The sequence below is a fragment of the Phoca vitulina genome, unplaced genomic scaffold (assembly GCF_004348235.1).
Source record: "Phoca vitulina isolate PV1807 unplaced genomic scaffold, GSC_HSeal_1.0 scaffold4, whole genome shotgun sequence".
Classification (NCBI taxonomy): domain Eukaryota; kingdom Metazoa; phylum Chordata; class Mammalia; order Carnivora; family Phocidae; genus Phoca; species Phoca vitulina.
This window is the reverse complement of record NW_022589707.1, coordinates 39,295,433-39,313,542: the sequence shown is the minus strand read 5'-3', so window position 1 is coordinate 39,313,542 and position 18,110 is coordinate 39,295,433. Positions and strand designations below refer to the sequence as shown.

General features: G+C 39.5%; 1 protein-coding gene across 2 annotated transcripts in view; it reads left to right on the top strand.

The window, feature by feature from the left end:
* CHN2 (chimerin 2) overlaps nucleotides 1-18,110 on the top strand; it is a 292,339-nt gene that overhangs the window by 260,494 nt on the left and 13,735 nt on the right. For both annotated transcript variants that reach the window (XM_032401868.1, XM_032401869.1), the window contains exons 8-10: nucleotides 7,693-7,777; nucleotides 11,858-12,031; nucleotides 16,305-16,382. In XM_032401868.1, coding sequence (XP_032257759.1) covers nucleotides 7,693-7,777; nucleotides 11,858-12,031; nucleotides 16,305-16,382 — 337 coding nt within the window. The remainder of the gene's footprint in view (nucleotides 1-7,692; nucleotides 7,778-11,857; nucleotides 12,032-16,304; nucleotides 16,383-18,110) is intronic.

Below are 18,110 nucleotides of genomic sequence, written 5' to 3'. Positions count from 1 at the left end.
TGCAATTTTGATATGCATATTTTTTTTTAAATATTGGCAAAATGAAATTTTAGAAAATCTGTAGCTGGCATATCTTGTATTTTTCCTGAAGCATTCAGTAGGCTAGTTTCTATTTTGTCTACGTAAAGTAAACATTACAGCTAGTCTCCAAATTTCTAAATATTTTATTTTCACTTTTACCCCAAAGTATGGAGATATTTCCCATGTGATTCCTTATCCACTGGAGATGATCCAGAAAAAAATTCACCACTCCTTTTTTGCATGACCTGCAAGGAAAGAATGCCTTTCAAAAACCAAGTCCACCCTCACTGGCCTTTGGCTGTGCTGTTTCCTCTTCTTGGAATGTCCTCCCTAAGTCATCTACCACCCCAGTCAACACTACTTCCCCACCAAACTCCATCTTTCCCAGTCTAGTGAACTCCTATCCATCCTTCAAAATTCTGTTCAGTTATCATTTTCCCCAGACTTCTCAGAAAGAATGTATTACAATCTCTATTATACTGCCATATGATAATTATTTATGTTGCCTGTTGATTCTTGTAGATGAGATAGTTGAGTGCAGGGAGGTCTGTGCCCCTCTGATGTATTTAACTTTATATATCCAAGGACTAGTACAGTGCCAAGTTCAAAGTAGGCAATCAGCATGTAAGTATGGAATAAATGAGTGAATAATGAATGGGTGGATAGGTGGAACCAATTCTCCACATAGGTGTGATTTAGTTCCTGACGTTTCTGCTGTGTACTACTGGTCTGTTTGTCCATCCTGCAGTGTTTTACTTTTTTGTAACTATAGAAGTCTTGATAGATGGTCAGATGTGTTTTCCTACATTCTTTTCCTTACTCAAAATTATTATGGCTAGTCTTTCGGCTTTATTCTTCCATATGGATGTTAGGGCCATCTTGCCAGGTTTTGTGAAAAGCACCATGGAGATTTTGATTGAAATCGGATTGGATTTGTAGATTTATTTGTAGGATAATTGACATATTTGTAATATTGAGCATTGCTATACATGAATATAGAATATCTCTCTTCTTATTTATGTCCTTAATGTCTTTAGTTATTTTCTAATTATTTTAGATTTTGTTGTAAATGAAGTCTTTAATTTTATTGCTCAGTAAAATGAGTTATTGTTTATGTATAGTAATGCTGCTGATTTCTTCATATTGCTCTTACACGAAGCAAACTTGATGGCCTTTTTCTTCTTTCAATTATATATCTCTTTGTCTTATTTTATTATGCTGGCTAAACTCTGCAGGATAATGTTCAAGAGAAGTATTCATAGACATCCTTATCTTTTTGCTGACTTTAAAGGAAATTATTCTAATGTTTCATTTTTAAATTTGAGGACTATTATGTGTGTATCAGAGATACCTTTAATCATCTATTTTTAGGAGAGTTCCCTCTATGCCTAGTATGCTAAGTGCTATTGTGATGAATGGATGTTGAATTTTATTGATTGTTGGTGTTCTAATTTTTGAAATGATTATGGGGTTTCTCTCTCGATTGTTATTGTAGTGAATACTAGTGATATGTTATCTACCTTAAATTCCTGACATAAGACCCCCCCCTTGGTCATAACATTTTAAAATAATTATGCTATGTTCAGTAGGATACTTTTTTAGGATTCTTACATTTATGGTCATAATGAAATTGACTTATAATCCTACTTTCATGTTCTTGTATAGTTTTTGAATCAAAATTGTATTCATAAAGCAAATTCTGGACCTTTTCTTCTTTGTTTCTCCTCCAATCTGGAATAGTCTATATTGGTTAGAGATGATTCGTTTGTTAAAGATTTGATAAAACTTGGGGCACCTGGGTGGCTCAGTCGTTTAAGCATCTGCCTTCAGCTCAGGTCGTGATCCCAGGGTCCTGGGATCAAGTCCCATGTCGGGCTCTCTGCTCAGTGGGGAACCTGCTTCTCCCTCTCCCTCTGCCTGCCACTCCCCCTGCTTGTGCTCTCTCTCTCTCTGCCAAATAAATAAATAAAAATCTTTAATTAAAAAAAAGATCTGATAAATTAAGAAAATCATTTGGGACCTTTAACTATTTGAGGGTACAACTTTTACTACAGATGCAATTAATGGATATAATTGAATGTAGGTTTTCTATATTATTTGGGGTCATTTTTATAATTGATATTCTTTAAGAAAATTATCCATGTCACAGAACTTATAATTTTGTTAGTATAAAGCTAGTATTCTCAAGATTTGTATTTCATATCTTCACTGCATTTGCATTATGTTCTCTTTATCACTTGTGTTTTTCTTGATCAATCTTGCCCAAACTTTGCTTATTTTAGAAATCTTTTAAAATCACCTTTTAGTTTTTTTATTTTTTATCTTTTCTTTCTATCTCATTATATTCTGCAATAATCTTTATTATTTTTTGTCTCACTTTGTTATTTGTCTAGCTTCCTAAATAGTATATTTAGCTTGTTAATGTTTAATCTTTATTTTTAATATATGCATTTAAAGTTTCTGTATCCCATAAGGAGTGTTTTGTCTTTCGATACCATATTTCTATTAAGATTTTTTTCTTTGCTGTATTTGTAGAATTATTTTAAATTTCCAAATATATTGGGGTTTGGTTGCTTACTATGTCTTTAATTTTATTGACTGGTAGTCAGAATATAGTATCTATCGTATCAATTCTTTTCTATATGTTGAGGCTTGGTTTGTGGTCAGTTTGTGTAAATATTTCATGTGTTGTTTTAGAAGAGTACATATTCTATAAATTGTTGGGTATGAGGTCCCTTTTATATAATATACCCAGTCTATTAACTTTATCTATTTGATCTATTAATTTCTGTGAATAGATGTTAAAATCGTTATGATTATGGATTTGTCAGTCTCCTCTTGTAATTCTTTCCACTTTTGCTTTATGTTTTTTGAGACCATGTTGTCATGTGCATAACAGCTCAGGATTATTATATCTTTAGGGTAAAATTAAATCTCTAATTATTATGTAATGACCATCTTTATCACTAATAAAGAAAATATATTTTTTATATCAAGATATTTATTTGGGGCTAGCTATTTGCTCTGTATGTTTTTTCTATTCCTTCACTTTCAACATTTCTATTACATTATGTTTTGACTGTATTTCTTGCAAAAGTTTTTTGAATATCTGAAAATTTCTGTCTTTTTTTGATGTTATGGCCACTGATATGATTAGAGATGTATAAGGATTTTTCTTTTTTCTTTTCCCCCTGTACTTACTGTGCTTTTTTATGGCTTTGTTTCCTTCTTTCTTTCTTTTTATTGGCTTGATCAAATCTTTATTTCTTTTTCCGTTACACGTTTTATAGATTCCATCCCACTCTTTCTGCATATACTCAAAATTCTAAAACATGTGTAATTGACTTAAAATCTTCCTCAGTTAATTAGCAGCTCTACTTACATACCCCAAATGATGAGAACCGTAGAATGCTTTAACATTTTTAAGCCCCTCCAATCTCCCATGCCATTTTGTCAATTTGTTTTTAAGTCCCCTGAAATTAGTCATCTTATTGTCTTATGCAGACAGAGCTTGATTAGATCGAACCCTGTTGCCAATTTCTTGCTCAACATGGCTTCTTGAATCCTGTTCTTTCCCACTAGGTTCAAAATGCTTCCTACAGATATATATATCCCATTGTATTTCTCTGAGTGAGGATCTGTGAGTGAACACTCTTGGCGTTTGTCTGGAAAATATCTTTACTTCATCCTCACTCTTGAATGGTAATTAGCTGGGTATAGAAGTTAGGTTGGCAGTAATTTTCTCTGAGCACTTTGCTGAAATTTTTCCATAATCTACTAGCTTCTTTTTGTTGAAGAGAACTGTTTTCATCATAATTGCTGTCCTTTTGTAAAAATAACCTGTTGGGGTTTTTTTGGTCTTGGGGGTTTTTTGTCTGTTTGTTTTTTGGGGTTTTTTTTGTTTTTCTTTTTGTTTTAGGATTTTGCTTGTCCTTTGGTATTCTGCAGTTTCTATATAATCTATATAGGTTAGATTATTTTTTAATTTACCAGGTTTGAGACTCACTTAGCTTTTCTGAATCTGAAGATGTGCTTTTACTAATTCTAGAAAGATCTCAACTGTTTCTCTTTTTGACTTTGCTATATGACACAAAGCCCAGCACCTCTCAGGTTTTCAAGATCATCACTCCTTCACTTCCTTCTCTTCTTCATTTCCAGTCTCTTGTACATATTGCATCAATTCCATCCACCAGTGAACATGCCCTAATATCTCCCATCGTTTATTAAAAAAAAAAAAGTTCTCCCTTATCTCCATATCTCCCTGGAGCTATTTCATTGCTCTGCTGGACATCATAGCCAAATTTCTTGACAAACTTGCCTACACATTTCTCCACTTCCATACCTCCCATTTATTCTTCATGTCACTTAAGTATGACTTTTGACGTCACCGATCCAAAGAGACTGTGCTTGCCAAGGTTACTAATAACTTCATGTGTCTGAATCAGTGTTCAGTCCTCATTTAACTGGACCTTTTCCCAGAATCGAACAAGGTTGACTACTCCTTCCCTAAAATACTCTTTACCTTTTGGCTTCTAAAGCACTTGACTCTTGCTTCTAAGTGTTGGAGCACAGAGGACTTGGGTTGAGCTCTATTTTCTTCATTTTCTACCCTCTATCCCTAATAGTTTTTATCCATTTACACAATTTTAAGTACCATTTATTCACCAGGGGTGGCCAAATGTGTACCTCCAACCCTCTCTCCTCCTCTGAGATGTTGAATTATATGTGAATTCCTGCTTGAGCTCAACACATTTAAGTTTAAACTGACCAGAGCTGAATTCTTGAATTTTTCCCCCAAATAGTGTCTTCCTTATCTCAGCAAATGTCATCACCATCCACCTGTTTCTAAAGCTAGAATCTAGAAGTCATTCTTCATTCCTTTTTCCCTCAAAGATCCACATTTATTCTATTATAAAGTCTTATGAATTCTGTCTTAAAAATATGCCTCTCTTTAAAAAAAAAAGAGGGAGGTGGCGCCTGGGTGGCTCAGTTGGTTAAGCGACTGCCTTCGGCTCAGGTCATGATCCTGGGGTCCTGGGATCGAGTCCCACATCAGTATCCCCCTGCTCTGCGAGGAGGCTGCTTCTCCCTCTGCCTCTGCCTGCCACTCCCCCTGTTTGTGCTCTCTCTTTCTGTGTCAAATAAATAAATAAAATCTTAAAAAAAAAAAAATGCCTCAAATCCATCCACTTCCCATCTCCAACTCCAGCCCCCTAATCTTGGCCTCTATCCTTTCTGAACCAGAAACTACTAACTAGTTTCCGAATCTCCTTCACTATGAATACTCTCCCATCTGTTTTCAACATGGTGATCAGAATATCTTTTTTTTTTAATCATCTTTCTACTTAATATCCTTCAAGAGCTTCTTATTGGACCTAGATTAAAAGAAAATCTATGCTCATTAATAAAACCTTCAAGGCCCTTTCCTACCTCCAACCTCAGCCAGGTTCTCTCCCCTCACTCTGGTGTTCTGGCCCCCCTGGCCTTCTCATTCCTCAGTCACACCAAACTCTTTTGCTCCTGCAGGACCTCTGTAGATTCCTTCTGCCCGGAATGCTCTCCAACCCTGCCTCTACCAGATTGGCTCTTCCCCTCCTTCAAGCAGCATGAAGTCACTTTCCAAGAGAAGCTTTTCTGACCACTGTGGATAACATTGGGGCCTCTCTTAAGTCTCTCTAGTAGCAAACTTTTTTTTTTTCTTTTATATCCCTTTCCACACACTTTTTTCCTCTCTTTTGGAGTTGTTTGATTTGATTTGATTTGATTGATCTTGTGATTTCAACAGTATATTAACCATCAACTTTGTTGCCATAATTAGCCAGCACCATCCCTTTAGTGCCTTTCTAGTAAAATAATATTAAGAAATCTTTGATTGCTAACTTTAGAAAATCTTCAACTACCAACAGAACCCCTTACTGAGGGATTCTTTAAGGACCACGTTTAATCTGAGCAGGCCTCTAAATGAACACTCGCATCTTGGCTCTGTGCGAGTACAAGAGCTCCCTGGGATAGATTCTCTGCATTCCTACAAGGCGCTTTGTCGTATCTAAGCGCCGCTTCCTTACAGCACAATTACCCATTTTTAGTAAAAACAATTCTGAGAGGTTTTTTTTTTTTTTCCATTGTTTTTCATAGTATACTGGACAGTTTGCATGTGACAAACTAAAAAACCAAAACTTAGTTCAGTTGTGTAGAAACCATGGTCGTAAGTTGTTCTTTTTGATTTTTTAACTTGCTCACTCTGTCGGCCTTTACAAATCTATAAGTTCCAGGAGGAGGGAACCAGGTCTGTTTTGTCTGCCACTTCATGTATATACAATTAGTGGTATATATAAAGAAAGACCTCAAAGTGATGCTTTTTTTGTTTTAAGTAGAGCTCTGATGAGCACCTTCCCAAATTGTACCCATAGTTGTGATCCTCGTATTTTTTGTGTTAATTAAAACTAGCATACTGAGTCACTGAAGTCTACCTCTGAAGCTAAAAATATACTGTATGTTAAGTAATTGAATTTCAATTAAAAAAATTAAAATTTTAAAAAAATAGCAGACTGGCCTCCCAGTCTTTTAAAAAAGATAATGTTGTCTATATTTCTTTTATTTGTTAATGGAGGCTTAAAACTTTGAAAGTCCTTAGTAATGTCTCATAATATTTTAATTTTGTAAAAATTCAGAACATTTTCACATGGGTTTGTATGTCTCCAAGTAGACTGCCTGTGGTAGTTTCTGGCTTACAATGGCCACATTTGCTTTCAAGGAATCTCCTAGTTCTGTGTCTTGAAGCTCACTGGTGCCAGAGAACATGTATTTTTGTTTTGTTTTGTTTTTGTTTTAAATCATGACTTAATACATGGCCTAGTCATAAGAGGACCTGTACCTGAATATTTAGAGATAAAGCCATCCTTACTTCATAATATTCAAAATATTTAACTGGCTGGGACACCAACCAATGAGACTCGCATCTGGGCCAATCAGAAAGGACTTTCAAGTTACACACGCATAGGCCTCACCTGGCATGCTGAATCCAGACCCTGTCTCTGGGGAAGGCAATTCTATAGACCCTATCAGTAGCCTTCATGTCAGCCAACTCCCTCACTTTTTTTAAATGCCTGTTTTTTTGGTTTTAGGTTTGTTTTTGTTGTTGGGTTTTTTGTTTTTTGTTTTTTGGAAGTGGCTCGAAGCCTTGGAACCTTCTAATTTTCCTATAATCATGTCTTATTTATACCTGTCTGGATATTCTACACATGGAACAACTTTGGTCAAAAGGATGCAATAATTGAGTTCTGCCTTCCAGAACTTGCAGAGCTAAATGCAGGTTATGGTGACCAGCCCAGGCTATCTTGGGTTTGTCCACACAGTGCCTTGTTTGGGGTGGTGAGAGTCTCATTCCTTAGCTGATGGCATGGCCCTATAATCTTACTGTTGCTCCACATTCCTTTCTGACTCTGGCCTGGGGCATGGTGGATTGGTAGAGGATTTTCAGAGATCAAAGCATATCTCTGTTTTCTCCGGTCTGTTTGTAACTCCACCTCACTGGAAAGAAAAGGCCCAGTGAGGGATGCTCACTCCCACTGAAGTCTTTGTTTCTTGACATCATCTATGTGTTTCATGTCTAAGGCCACCTCCCTTCAAATAACTGAATTTTCTGACATTTTTCTTCTTTTTGGATCACAGGTCCACACATTCCGAGGCCCGCACTGGTGTGAATACTGTGCCAACTTTATGTGGGGGCTCATCGCCCAAGGGGTTCGGTGCTCAGGTAGACACAGAACTTTCTTCATCCTTTTCCATTTATATAAAGTGACATACTGTTGAGCTGGAGATCATTTCTCCAGAGTTAGGAAATAGATCCAGATTAGCTCAAAAGTCTAGCTTTCTGAAAGGTTCAAGTCATCTTCTCAGCTTAATGGAGAGACTGTTCTAGGTGTCTGCTGGAATGAAAAGGAATATCACGTTTATGCAAGAAAAGAAAAAAAACCCAAGCAAGTACATTTCCTTATGCACCTACCTGCCACCCAAAAGAGGCAGCAGTCCTTAAAAGAAAAAGAAATCAATTCCAATGGAACGGCAAAGATAGAAAAACCACATTTCTTTCCCATCCCCCACTTTACCACAAAAGGCAAGGCATGAAACTAGAAATACTGGTGAACCTTTGCCACACACCAGACATTGAGCTAAGCACTTTCTATTTATCATGCCATTTAGTCTCACCAACAGACCTTAAAGACATGCAATTATTCTCCCCACTGAACAGATGAAGAAACTGAGGCTTAGAGGTAGTTGTTAGTAACTCTTGGCCACATAGTGGTAAGCGGTGGAAAATTGATTCAGCTCCAGAACACATGCTTAGAACTTTTCTGCTATCAGATTAGCTGTGCAACTAAAGACCTTGATTGGATATCACATATTTTCAAAGCACTTTGAAACCTTAGGTGTTTTTCCACCTAGAACTGGATGCCCACACCCAGTGCTAATAGCACATAACACATCTTACTAAAATACAGCTAACAAAAGAGCAAAGAATTGCCAAACTAATGTGTAACTGGGCTTCTTAATTCATCTCACCACACTTTCTCTGGCAAGCAGTCCTGGCCAGGAGCAAGAATAGCCTCCTGTGGTATACTGATTGGGTTTCTACCAACACCGTGACTGATTTCTTCCTTGCTACTAGGGTATGGTTTTTTAAAACAATTCTTAGGAAGCATTTAAAATAAAATAAGCTAATGACACTACATTAAGATAATCTACTTCGCCATAATGCCCATTTTGGTTCACAGGACTGTGGGACCTTAAATCCTTTCTCTGCTCAGAAGGGGCTACATTAGCTTCCACTGGGTAGATACAGCAATCACCGGTGGTGGTACCTGGATGGGTCAAGTAGTGCTTGTGTATGTGGTTTAAAGCTACCTGCCCCCATCACAGATCCATGAGACAAGCAGCAAACAGGCTCAGAGGCAGCCTGTCCAGGAATGTTCCGGATACTCCAATTAACACAAAAGACTTACTCACCTGGGAGTTACAAAGCATCTCACGGCTCAACCACTGAGTAAAGCAGTAGACTATCTGAATCACCCAGTGGTCATTAATTCAGTCTGTCCAGATTATACCTACTAGAAATACCCTAATTGCTGGTGTTATCCAATTTGAGTAGCAAATCAGTCCAAAGTCAATATTATGAGAACAAAACTCTGGAATTTACATTAGCTGTGAATAGCAATTTTCTCTGGGATAAAAAGGTTTTTGTTTTTTCTGGTTTTTTTAATAAAACATATTCTGAGGTTATGTTAATATTCTCCAATGGCAACTGTTTGGCCTCATATTTCTTCTGAGCAGCAGGAAAATTGAAACCTGATCATTAAAGGTTAGGAATAGCCATCGCTGCCTCTCAACTCTCTGTATTTTACATATTTTAACTATTTTTTAAATGAATAGTCTTTATTTATAGCATACGGAATTGTAGTAGTTTGCACATATTGAATAATTTTATATATTATAAAACATTTTAATTTTAATAAAATGTCAGTATTTAACTCTACAGAAACACGCTGTCACTTCAGATCTTCAAATGAAGTTTATAAGGAAATTTAAAATAGAATTATCACATAATCCAGCAATTCCACTTCTGGGTCTATACCCAAAAGAACTGAAAGCAGGCACTGAAACAGATATTTGTACACCTGTGTTTATAACAGCATTATTCACAAGAGCCAAAAGCTGGAAGCAACCCGAGTGTCCATCAATAGATAAACAAAATGTGGTATATCAATACTGTGGGATACCATCCAGCCTTAAAAAGGAAGGAAATCCTGTCATATCCTGTAATATTAATGAACCTTAAGGACATCATAAAAAGTGAAATAAGCCAGTCACAAAAGGACAAATGCTAATGATTCCACTTATATGAGATATCTACAGGAGTCAAATTCGTAGGAATAGAAAGTAGAATGTGGTTGCCAGGGGCGAGAGGGAGGAGGGTCTGGGGAGTTATTGTTTAATGACTGGAGTTTCAGTTTTGGAAGATGAAGGTTCTGGAGATGGATGGTGGTGACAGTTGCACACACGTGAAGGTACTTAATGCCTCTGAACTGTACACTGAGAAATGGTTAAAATGGTGAATTTTATGTTATGTATATTTGATCACAACTTTAAAAAATTATTTTAAGTGAAGTTTATAAGAATGTAGTAAAACTTACTAGTGAAATAACGAGAATAGCTGGCCGGGTATCCTTATATTTTCTCACATATTTGCTGTTTCTTTTATTTTACTTGCATGTAGTTTTCACCACACTTCAGAGTTTAGAGACTAATTTAGTTGATCCTTATGATAACCCTAGGAGTAGATGCTATTATCATCCTTATTTTATAAAAGAGGATCCAAACAAGAAAACAAACCAGTTCTATTTGGTTCAATTTGCCCAAATTTACAACTACAAATTGATCTATCAAAATACTTTTGAAGTTTACTTGAGCTTTGTTGAATTTCTCATGTTGATAAAGCCAAGATGATTTAGAACTGGTTTTTTCTTTGTAAGGAGGGTAGGCAGAGAGAACTCAGCCTAAAAATTACATGAAAATCATAGAATGATTTTCAAAAATCATTTTTGATGATTTTATAAAAGTTTAGATTTTCTCAAATCCTTGATGTGGTTAAGTGCTTTTTTGTTAAACAGCTGATTACGATATTCATTATTATATGTGTATTATATATATATATATATGTTTTGAATAGATAGTACATCAACTTTGAACAGCTTAAGCATTAAATTTTTATTTTCCAAAATCTAGACTGTGTCTTGTTATTTTTTTTTTTAAGATTTTATTTATTTATTTGAGAGAGAGAGAATGAGAGACAGATAGCAAGAGAGGGAAGAGGGTCAGAGGGAGAAGCAGACCCTCCGCTGAGCAGGGAGCCCGATGCGGGACTCGATCCCGGGACTCCAGGATCATGACCTGAGCCGAAGGCAGTCGCTTAACCAACTGAGCCACCAGGCGCCCTAGACTGTGTCTTGTTATTGTTAGAGAAATTCTGTCAGTGGATACCAACTGCTAACAAGGCTTTTAATGTGTTCATTGAACTTAAAAGTACCTTATAAGCTTTGGATCTTGATATGAGCTTTATAAATAATTACTCTAATCACCACATTACATGGCATTGTCCTAAATTGTAAACTCTCAGGTACTCCCACCAGTATCTCGTTAGACATTATTTCCACTCACAGGTGTCAAAATAAGGCAAGTAGAAAGAAAAATGGTCCACCCAAACTGCCCAACAAGGGGAAGGTCCTGGAAACTATGGGCAACTCTCCAGGAAAAGGGAAGAAGAGGCCAATGGTCATGGGTCCCTCAGACCAAAGATTAAAGATTCCTACAGAGAGAGTAATCATGTCTTCCACTAAAGGAGAATCCAGGACTTTAGAAAAACAACCTAGCAAAAGTCTTAGGTACCCTTTATGAGCCAAGACTAGCTCTGGGAATCCAAACCCAAACATCCACATGTGGACCAAAGGTTCCAAGTCCCAAAAGAGGGAAAAAAAAAAACCAAAAACAAAACCCTACAAACAACCTAGCTAATCACCAAAACTATCTCAGAGAAATGTTCTATTCTTATGGTCCAGCAACAGAAAAAGCTAAATGAGAAAAGGGGAATTATTTAAGTTTTGTGAGTAAAGATGGATTTCATACTCAGCTTGTGGAGAGTATCACCTCTAAATGGGAGAGATGTTCCAGAAAGATACAGCAAACCCTTGGGTGTTTTCAGTTTTATTTTTGGTAACATATAATTTGGGTTGGGCTTTTACAAAAGGGCCGGGCAAGGCTAATGTGGCTTCTTTGTTTACAGACTGTGGATTGAACGTACACAAACAGTGTTCCAAGCACGTTCCCAATGATTGTCAACCTGATCTCAAGAGGATCAAGAAGGTGTACTGTTGTGACCTCACAACACTTGTAAAGGCTCACAACACTCAGAGACCCATGGTGGTAGACATATGCATACGGGAAATTGAAGCAAGAGGTTTGGAAAAGACTCCTTATTTTAGTGATTTTGTTTTTATTGTTTGTTCTTACTGTTGTCAAGGAAACTTTCTTATAATTGTTAAATTGACTCTCTCTCCACTATTGATGTTGGGGAAACATTCTGACCCAGAGCACACACACACACATACACACACACACACACACACACATAAGCTAAGTCCAGCCAACTACATTAGTTTCTGTTTTGTACCTAAACCTTGCATGTATGCATCCAACACATGTTTGCTAAGCGTTTATTATGTGTTACACATTGAGGATATGAAAGTCACAGTTCTTACCTTCCAGAAATTCATATTGCAGTATGCAGAATCAGAGGGGTAAATAAATAAATGTTATGGGTGTGTGTGTTCAAAACACCATGGAGTCACAGAGGAAGACATTTTAATGTTATTTGAAGACAATAGAGTTTATGGCAGAGACGAGGTTTGAATTGAGTCTTTAAAAAAAAAAGATTTTATTTATTTATTTGACAGAGAGAGACACAGCGAGAGAGGGAACACAAGCAGGGGGAGTGGGAGAGGGAGAAGCGATACGGGGCTCGATCCCAGGACCCCGGGATCATGACCTGAGCCAAAGGCAGATGCCCAACGACTGAGCCACCCAGGTGCCCCTGAATTGAGTCTTAAAAAGTGATCCCATTAAATAAGATAAAGAAACTGCTGATCAGTACATACATTTTCTACCATAGAGAAATTCACTGCTAGTATTGGTTCTGTTTATTTCAAAGAGAGTTAAAAGATTAAAAAAGTCTATGCAATGAAAAATCAAGAAGGCACAGAAGAGGGGCGCCTGAGTGGCTCAGTCGGTTAAGCGTCCGACTCTTGATTTCAGCTCAGGTCGTGATCTTGGGGACGTGGGATCAAGCCCTGCATTAGGCTCCGCTCAGTAGGGAGTCTGCTTGAGATTCTCTCTCTCCCTCTCCCTCTGCCCCTCCCAACCACATACTCTCTCTCTCTCTCAAGTAAATAACTAAATCTTTTTTTTAAAGATTTATTCACTTTAGAGAGAGAGCGAGCGAGCAAGCAATCGGGGGAGGGGCAGAAGGAGAGAGAATTCTGAAGCCAGCTCTGTGCCAAGTGCGGGGCCTGATGTAGGGCTCGATCCCGGGAGCCCGAGACCGTGACCTGAGGCGAAATCAAGAGTTGGCAGCTCAACCAACTGAGCCATCCAGGAGCCCCAATAAATAAATATTTTTAAAAAAGAAGAAGAAGGCGCAGAAAATAGAAACATTTCAATGAGAAGGTTCTTCACAGTAGGCTTGAGTCACCTTTCTTTTAGCTGTGCTCTGTTTGGCTACTCTTCAGTATCAAAGTGTTCAGTGTGGTGGTGGATCGAGTGTGGTTGGGGAGAATGGGGATTGCTGGATATAACTTGGATAATTGGACCATGTGTAAAGCCCAGAGGCTTTAACCATTTTGACCAGGTAGGCACTCTGCTATAGTTGGTATTCATTATTGCGTCCAAACTGCGCAATGTATTCTACAGATATTTATGCATCGGTTAACTATTCCATTCTTTCCAAAAACAAAAGAGGGCATTATAAGCTTGTTATCCCAAGCCTTTTAGAGATAGGAAATCATTCCCTTTTCCGTGCAGGATGAAAACTAGAGCTATTCTGTTCCCTTAAGACTGTCCCATTTCATCTCAAATTGTAAGAAGAGCCTGCTGCCTTTGGACCACTGTGCCTGTCAGGGTTTGGTGGGCTCTTTGGGATCTGGTGAAGGTATTGCTGCAGGGGCTGAGCTGAGTAAGAGTTGAGAAGGGGTGCCCTGACTCCGGGTGAGTAGCTGGGAAAAGTATCCCTGGCTCCTGTTGTTTAGAGGGCTCTGCAATTTGGGGTCAGGTCATCAGCCTCTCTGGAGCCTCAACTCAGGACCTCGGCTTCCCTGGAGAAGCTGCGACCATCCCACGGTGATCCTCATTGGAGGCGACTGATAACTCTGGCAAAGTTACCACCGTGTCTGATGTCTGCTGTGTCCATGGGGAGCACAGCACAAAGCATGCCTAGTACAAGAGCTAGAATAGAGCAGAGCAGAAATTTTTGCCAGGGGAGTCAGAGCAAAGGGATTGGAGCTGCACATGTGAGCGGAATCAGAGAATGGGCTGGAAGAAATTCACATGACTCCCATCCCCAGCTTCATTGCCACCTCTGCCAAAGTCTTACCTCATCTTCCATCCCTGGCAAATTCCTTATTGTTCTGCAAAGGCTCTTTCATGGCCATTTGTTTCTGCATGATGTGGCAGAACGAAAAGATCACGGACGTGGAATTAGACTCCCAGCCCGGTCTCACACTCACGGTGGCGTGACCTTGGCCAAGTTACCTGCTCCATTTGAATATGTTTCCTCACCCATAAAGTGAATGGAATCAGTCATAAGGTGGCTGCGAGGGTTAAAATGAGCTGATCCATATAAATGACCTAGCATGGGGCCCAACATATAGGACTCAGCCTATGTTATTCCTTTCGCCTTTTCTTGGAATGACCACCTAGCCTAACTCCACCTCCGAGTGCGTCTGTCTGCCACCTGACTTCACCCACTGACTTCAACCATTCACTCAGTGCTGTCACAGAGACCCCCAAACAATAGTGTCTGCAACAAGATAGAAATCTATTTCTCTCTCCAGTAATGGTCCAGACCCTGGGAGCAATCTAGGGCTAGGTGGGCAGGAACCCAGGCCCTGCAGCTTGTTGCTCCGCCATCCTCGAGAGCTGCCTTCTTCTGCATGGTCCCAAGTGGTGACCACCATCTCCTCCGAATTCCAACCAAGGGCAGAAAGGCATGCTCTTTCTCTTCAAGTCCACAACCCCAGCGCCGCTCTGGACACATCACTTCTGCTCTCTTCACATTAGCCAGAAGTTACTGGCCATGGCCATGGATGTTGTTCTGCAAGTCAGAGGTTCCACTGCAGCTGAGAAAGGGGAGAGCTGACATCGCAAGGAGAGCTGGAAGCCTCTGCTACTCTGGCAAACTCTAGTCCATCCTTCATGACTTCCTTCAAAGATGGCTCTTCAGTAAGGTCTTCCCCCTGGACCCTCCCACCAACAGACAGGCTGGGCTTGTGTTCACTGCCCGGTGCTCCCATGTGCCACTGTGTCCTTGAGTGTGTTGTGTGCAGGTCACAATCACAGTGAGGCACGCTTAACGTGTACTGCCGACTAGAAGAGGATGACTCCAGGTGTCCTCAGGTGGGCCGACCCAGTTGATCAGTATTGGCAGCCTGGGCAACTGTACGGAGACGAGTTCTGAGACTGAGTGGGGCTCGGTGGGGGACGGAGCCAAGTCCGTAAGAAAGGTCTCTGACGGTCCCAGGAGGAAGGGTGGCAGGACTTACGCGGTGCAGTTGTTGTCTGTGATGCAGACCCTTATGTACGGCAGGTAGCATATACTTGATCGATGGTTCCCAAATGAAGAACAGGAAAGTATGTCATCAAGAGCTTGACAAGAGTACCGTGCACCAGCTGTACCAGCTACTTGTTTGCTCGTTCTTGCCATAGCTGGAATTTGAGGGCAGCTCGTTTCTGACTTGGAAGGTCTGAAATCTGACCCTTTATCCCTTCAGATACTTTTGGGACCTGGCAAGGCCTTAGGACGTATCTTAATAAATCCCTAAGATCTAGGAGCAGAAACCATATCTCTTTCTTAGCCCAAATATACAGGGATCAAGTTTCCAGAATCATCACTAAAATTTTATTTTTCCCTGTCTGTATGATCATTTATTTGAAGGTATAATAATTAAATCAATCATATTTAAACATTGAACATATTATCCTATTTATGATTAAACATAAAAGGCGGTAAAATTTAGATTGTTTCAATAAAAGCAGGATAATACGCAAGCATCCGCGTACGTGTGTGTTCCTAGCACAGGGCTGCATGCAGCGTGGCACGTGGGCTAAGATGATGCTAGGGAGGAAGCAGGTTGCTGCCTGAAGCAGTGAAATCTCATCCAGCAGTCTAATGAACAAGGAAGCAGGAGACCGTGGTCGATGAGAATCTTAAGCACAGGCTCACTTTGCGAAGCCAGGCAGGAAGACCAGATCCCCGAGGTCTCTACTGCAGCACAAGCAAATGAAGACAGACTTGCCTGAAAAACTGAGATGGACAAGCCCAGCTTCTGACAGGAGTGTGTGTAATATACAAGAGCACTGACTATATTTTGCTCATTTCCTGCTAGCACACAATGTAAATATGAAATTAGAGTCCTTTGTAGATGTTTCAGGAAGCTAAAGTCTGTCTCTTTGTTCAACAGGATTGAAGTCGGAAGGCCTTTACAGAGTCTCTGGGTTCACCGAACACATTGAAGATGTCAAAATGGCATTTGACAGAGGTGGGCTTATGCTCTTTTGAAGGCCAGATGACCTATCCTTAGCATGCTTTCTCTTGGAACCAGATTTTATTCATAGTGGGGATGGCTTTCAGAGCTACTGAGAGCCGTTCCTCAGGAAGCCAAGGAATAATGGTTTACAAATCACATAGTTCTCTGCCTTTCTGGGAGAGGTATTCCCTTAAAAACTGTGGACAAGTGACCACATGGGGAAGTGAGTTTAAAATACTTCTTGAATAAAATACTTCTTTGATGCCATTATGATTCTTGATTTGGTTGCCCAACATTTACAGTTGGTCCACATGGCCCCAGAGTGTCCTACACCCCCACCTGAGGGTCTTAGTGACTCTTTTCCTTCCCCCAAAACTCCAAAGAAGAGAGCATAGGATGGGGGTATGCCAAGCACTGAAACAGGGGAAGCCAGGGGAAGCCAGTGGAAGTCTCGGAGGTGACTTCTTTTGTTATTTATAACTGTGACAAATGCTCTCTAGGCCATACTATCTCTTGGGTCAAAAAACTTTGGAGCTCCTTAAAAGCACAGATCGCCTGGGCCCACCCTGGGGACTCATTCAGAAAGCTAAGTGAGCCCAAGAATCTGTATTTCTTTATTAATTTTTATTCAATTTATTTAAACAAAAAAACAGTTCACCCATTTTACCAACCCCTCACTGCTTGTCTCTTGCAACCACCAATCTGTTCTCTGTATCTATGAGCTTAGTTTTGTTTTGTTTTGTTTTAGATTCCATGTATAAGAGAGATCATATGGTATTTGTCTTTCTCTGTCTGACTTATTTCATTTAGCATAATTCCCTCAAGGTCCATCCATGTTGTTACAAATGGCAAGATTTCACTCTTTCTTATGGCTGAAGAACATTCCATTATATATATACTGCATCTCCTCTATATTCACCCATCGGTGGACAATTAGGTGGCTTCCATGTCTTGGCTTTTGTGACTAATGCTGCAGTGAACATGAGGGTGCACGTATCTTTCCGAATTAGTGTTTCTATTCTATATTTCTTTTTTTTTTTTGTAGTTTTTAATTTTATTATATTATGTTAGTCACCATACAATACATCATTAGTTTTTGATGTAGTGATCCACGATCCATTGTTTTCGTATAACACCCAGTGCTCCATGCAGTACGTGCCCTCCTTAATACCCATCACCGGGCTAACCAATCCCCCCTCCCCCCTCCCCTCTAGAACCCTGTTTGTTTCTCAGGTCCCTAGTCTCTCATGGTTCATCTCTCCCTCCAATTCCCCCCCCCCATTTTTCCCTTCCTTCTCCTAATGTCCTCCATGTTATTCCTTATGTTCCACAAATAAGTGAAACCATATGATAATTGACTTTCTCTGCTTGACTTATTTCGCTTAGCATAATCTCCTCCAGTCCCATCCATGTTGATGTAAAAGTTGGGTATTCATCTTTTCTGATGGCTGAGTAATATTCCATTGTATATATGGACCACATCTTCTTTATCCATTCATCTGTTGAAGGGCATCTCGGCTCTTTCCACAGTTTGGCTATTGCGGACATTGCTGCTATGAACAGTGGGGTGCGTATGGCCCTTCTTTTCACTACCTCTGTGTCCTTGGGGTAAATACCCAGTAGTGCAATTGCTGGGTCATAGGGTAGCTCTATTTTTAAATTTTTGAGGAACCTCCACACTGTTTTCCAAAGTGGCTGTACCAACTTGCATTCCCACCAACAGTGTAAGAGGGTTCCCCT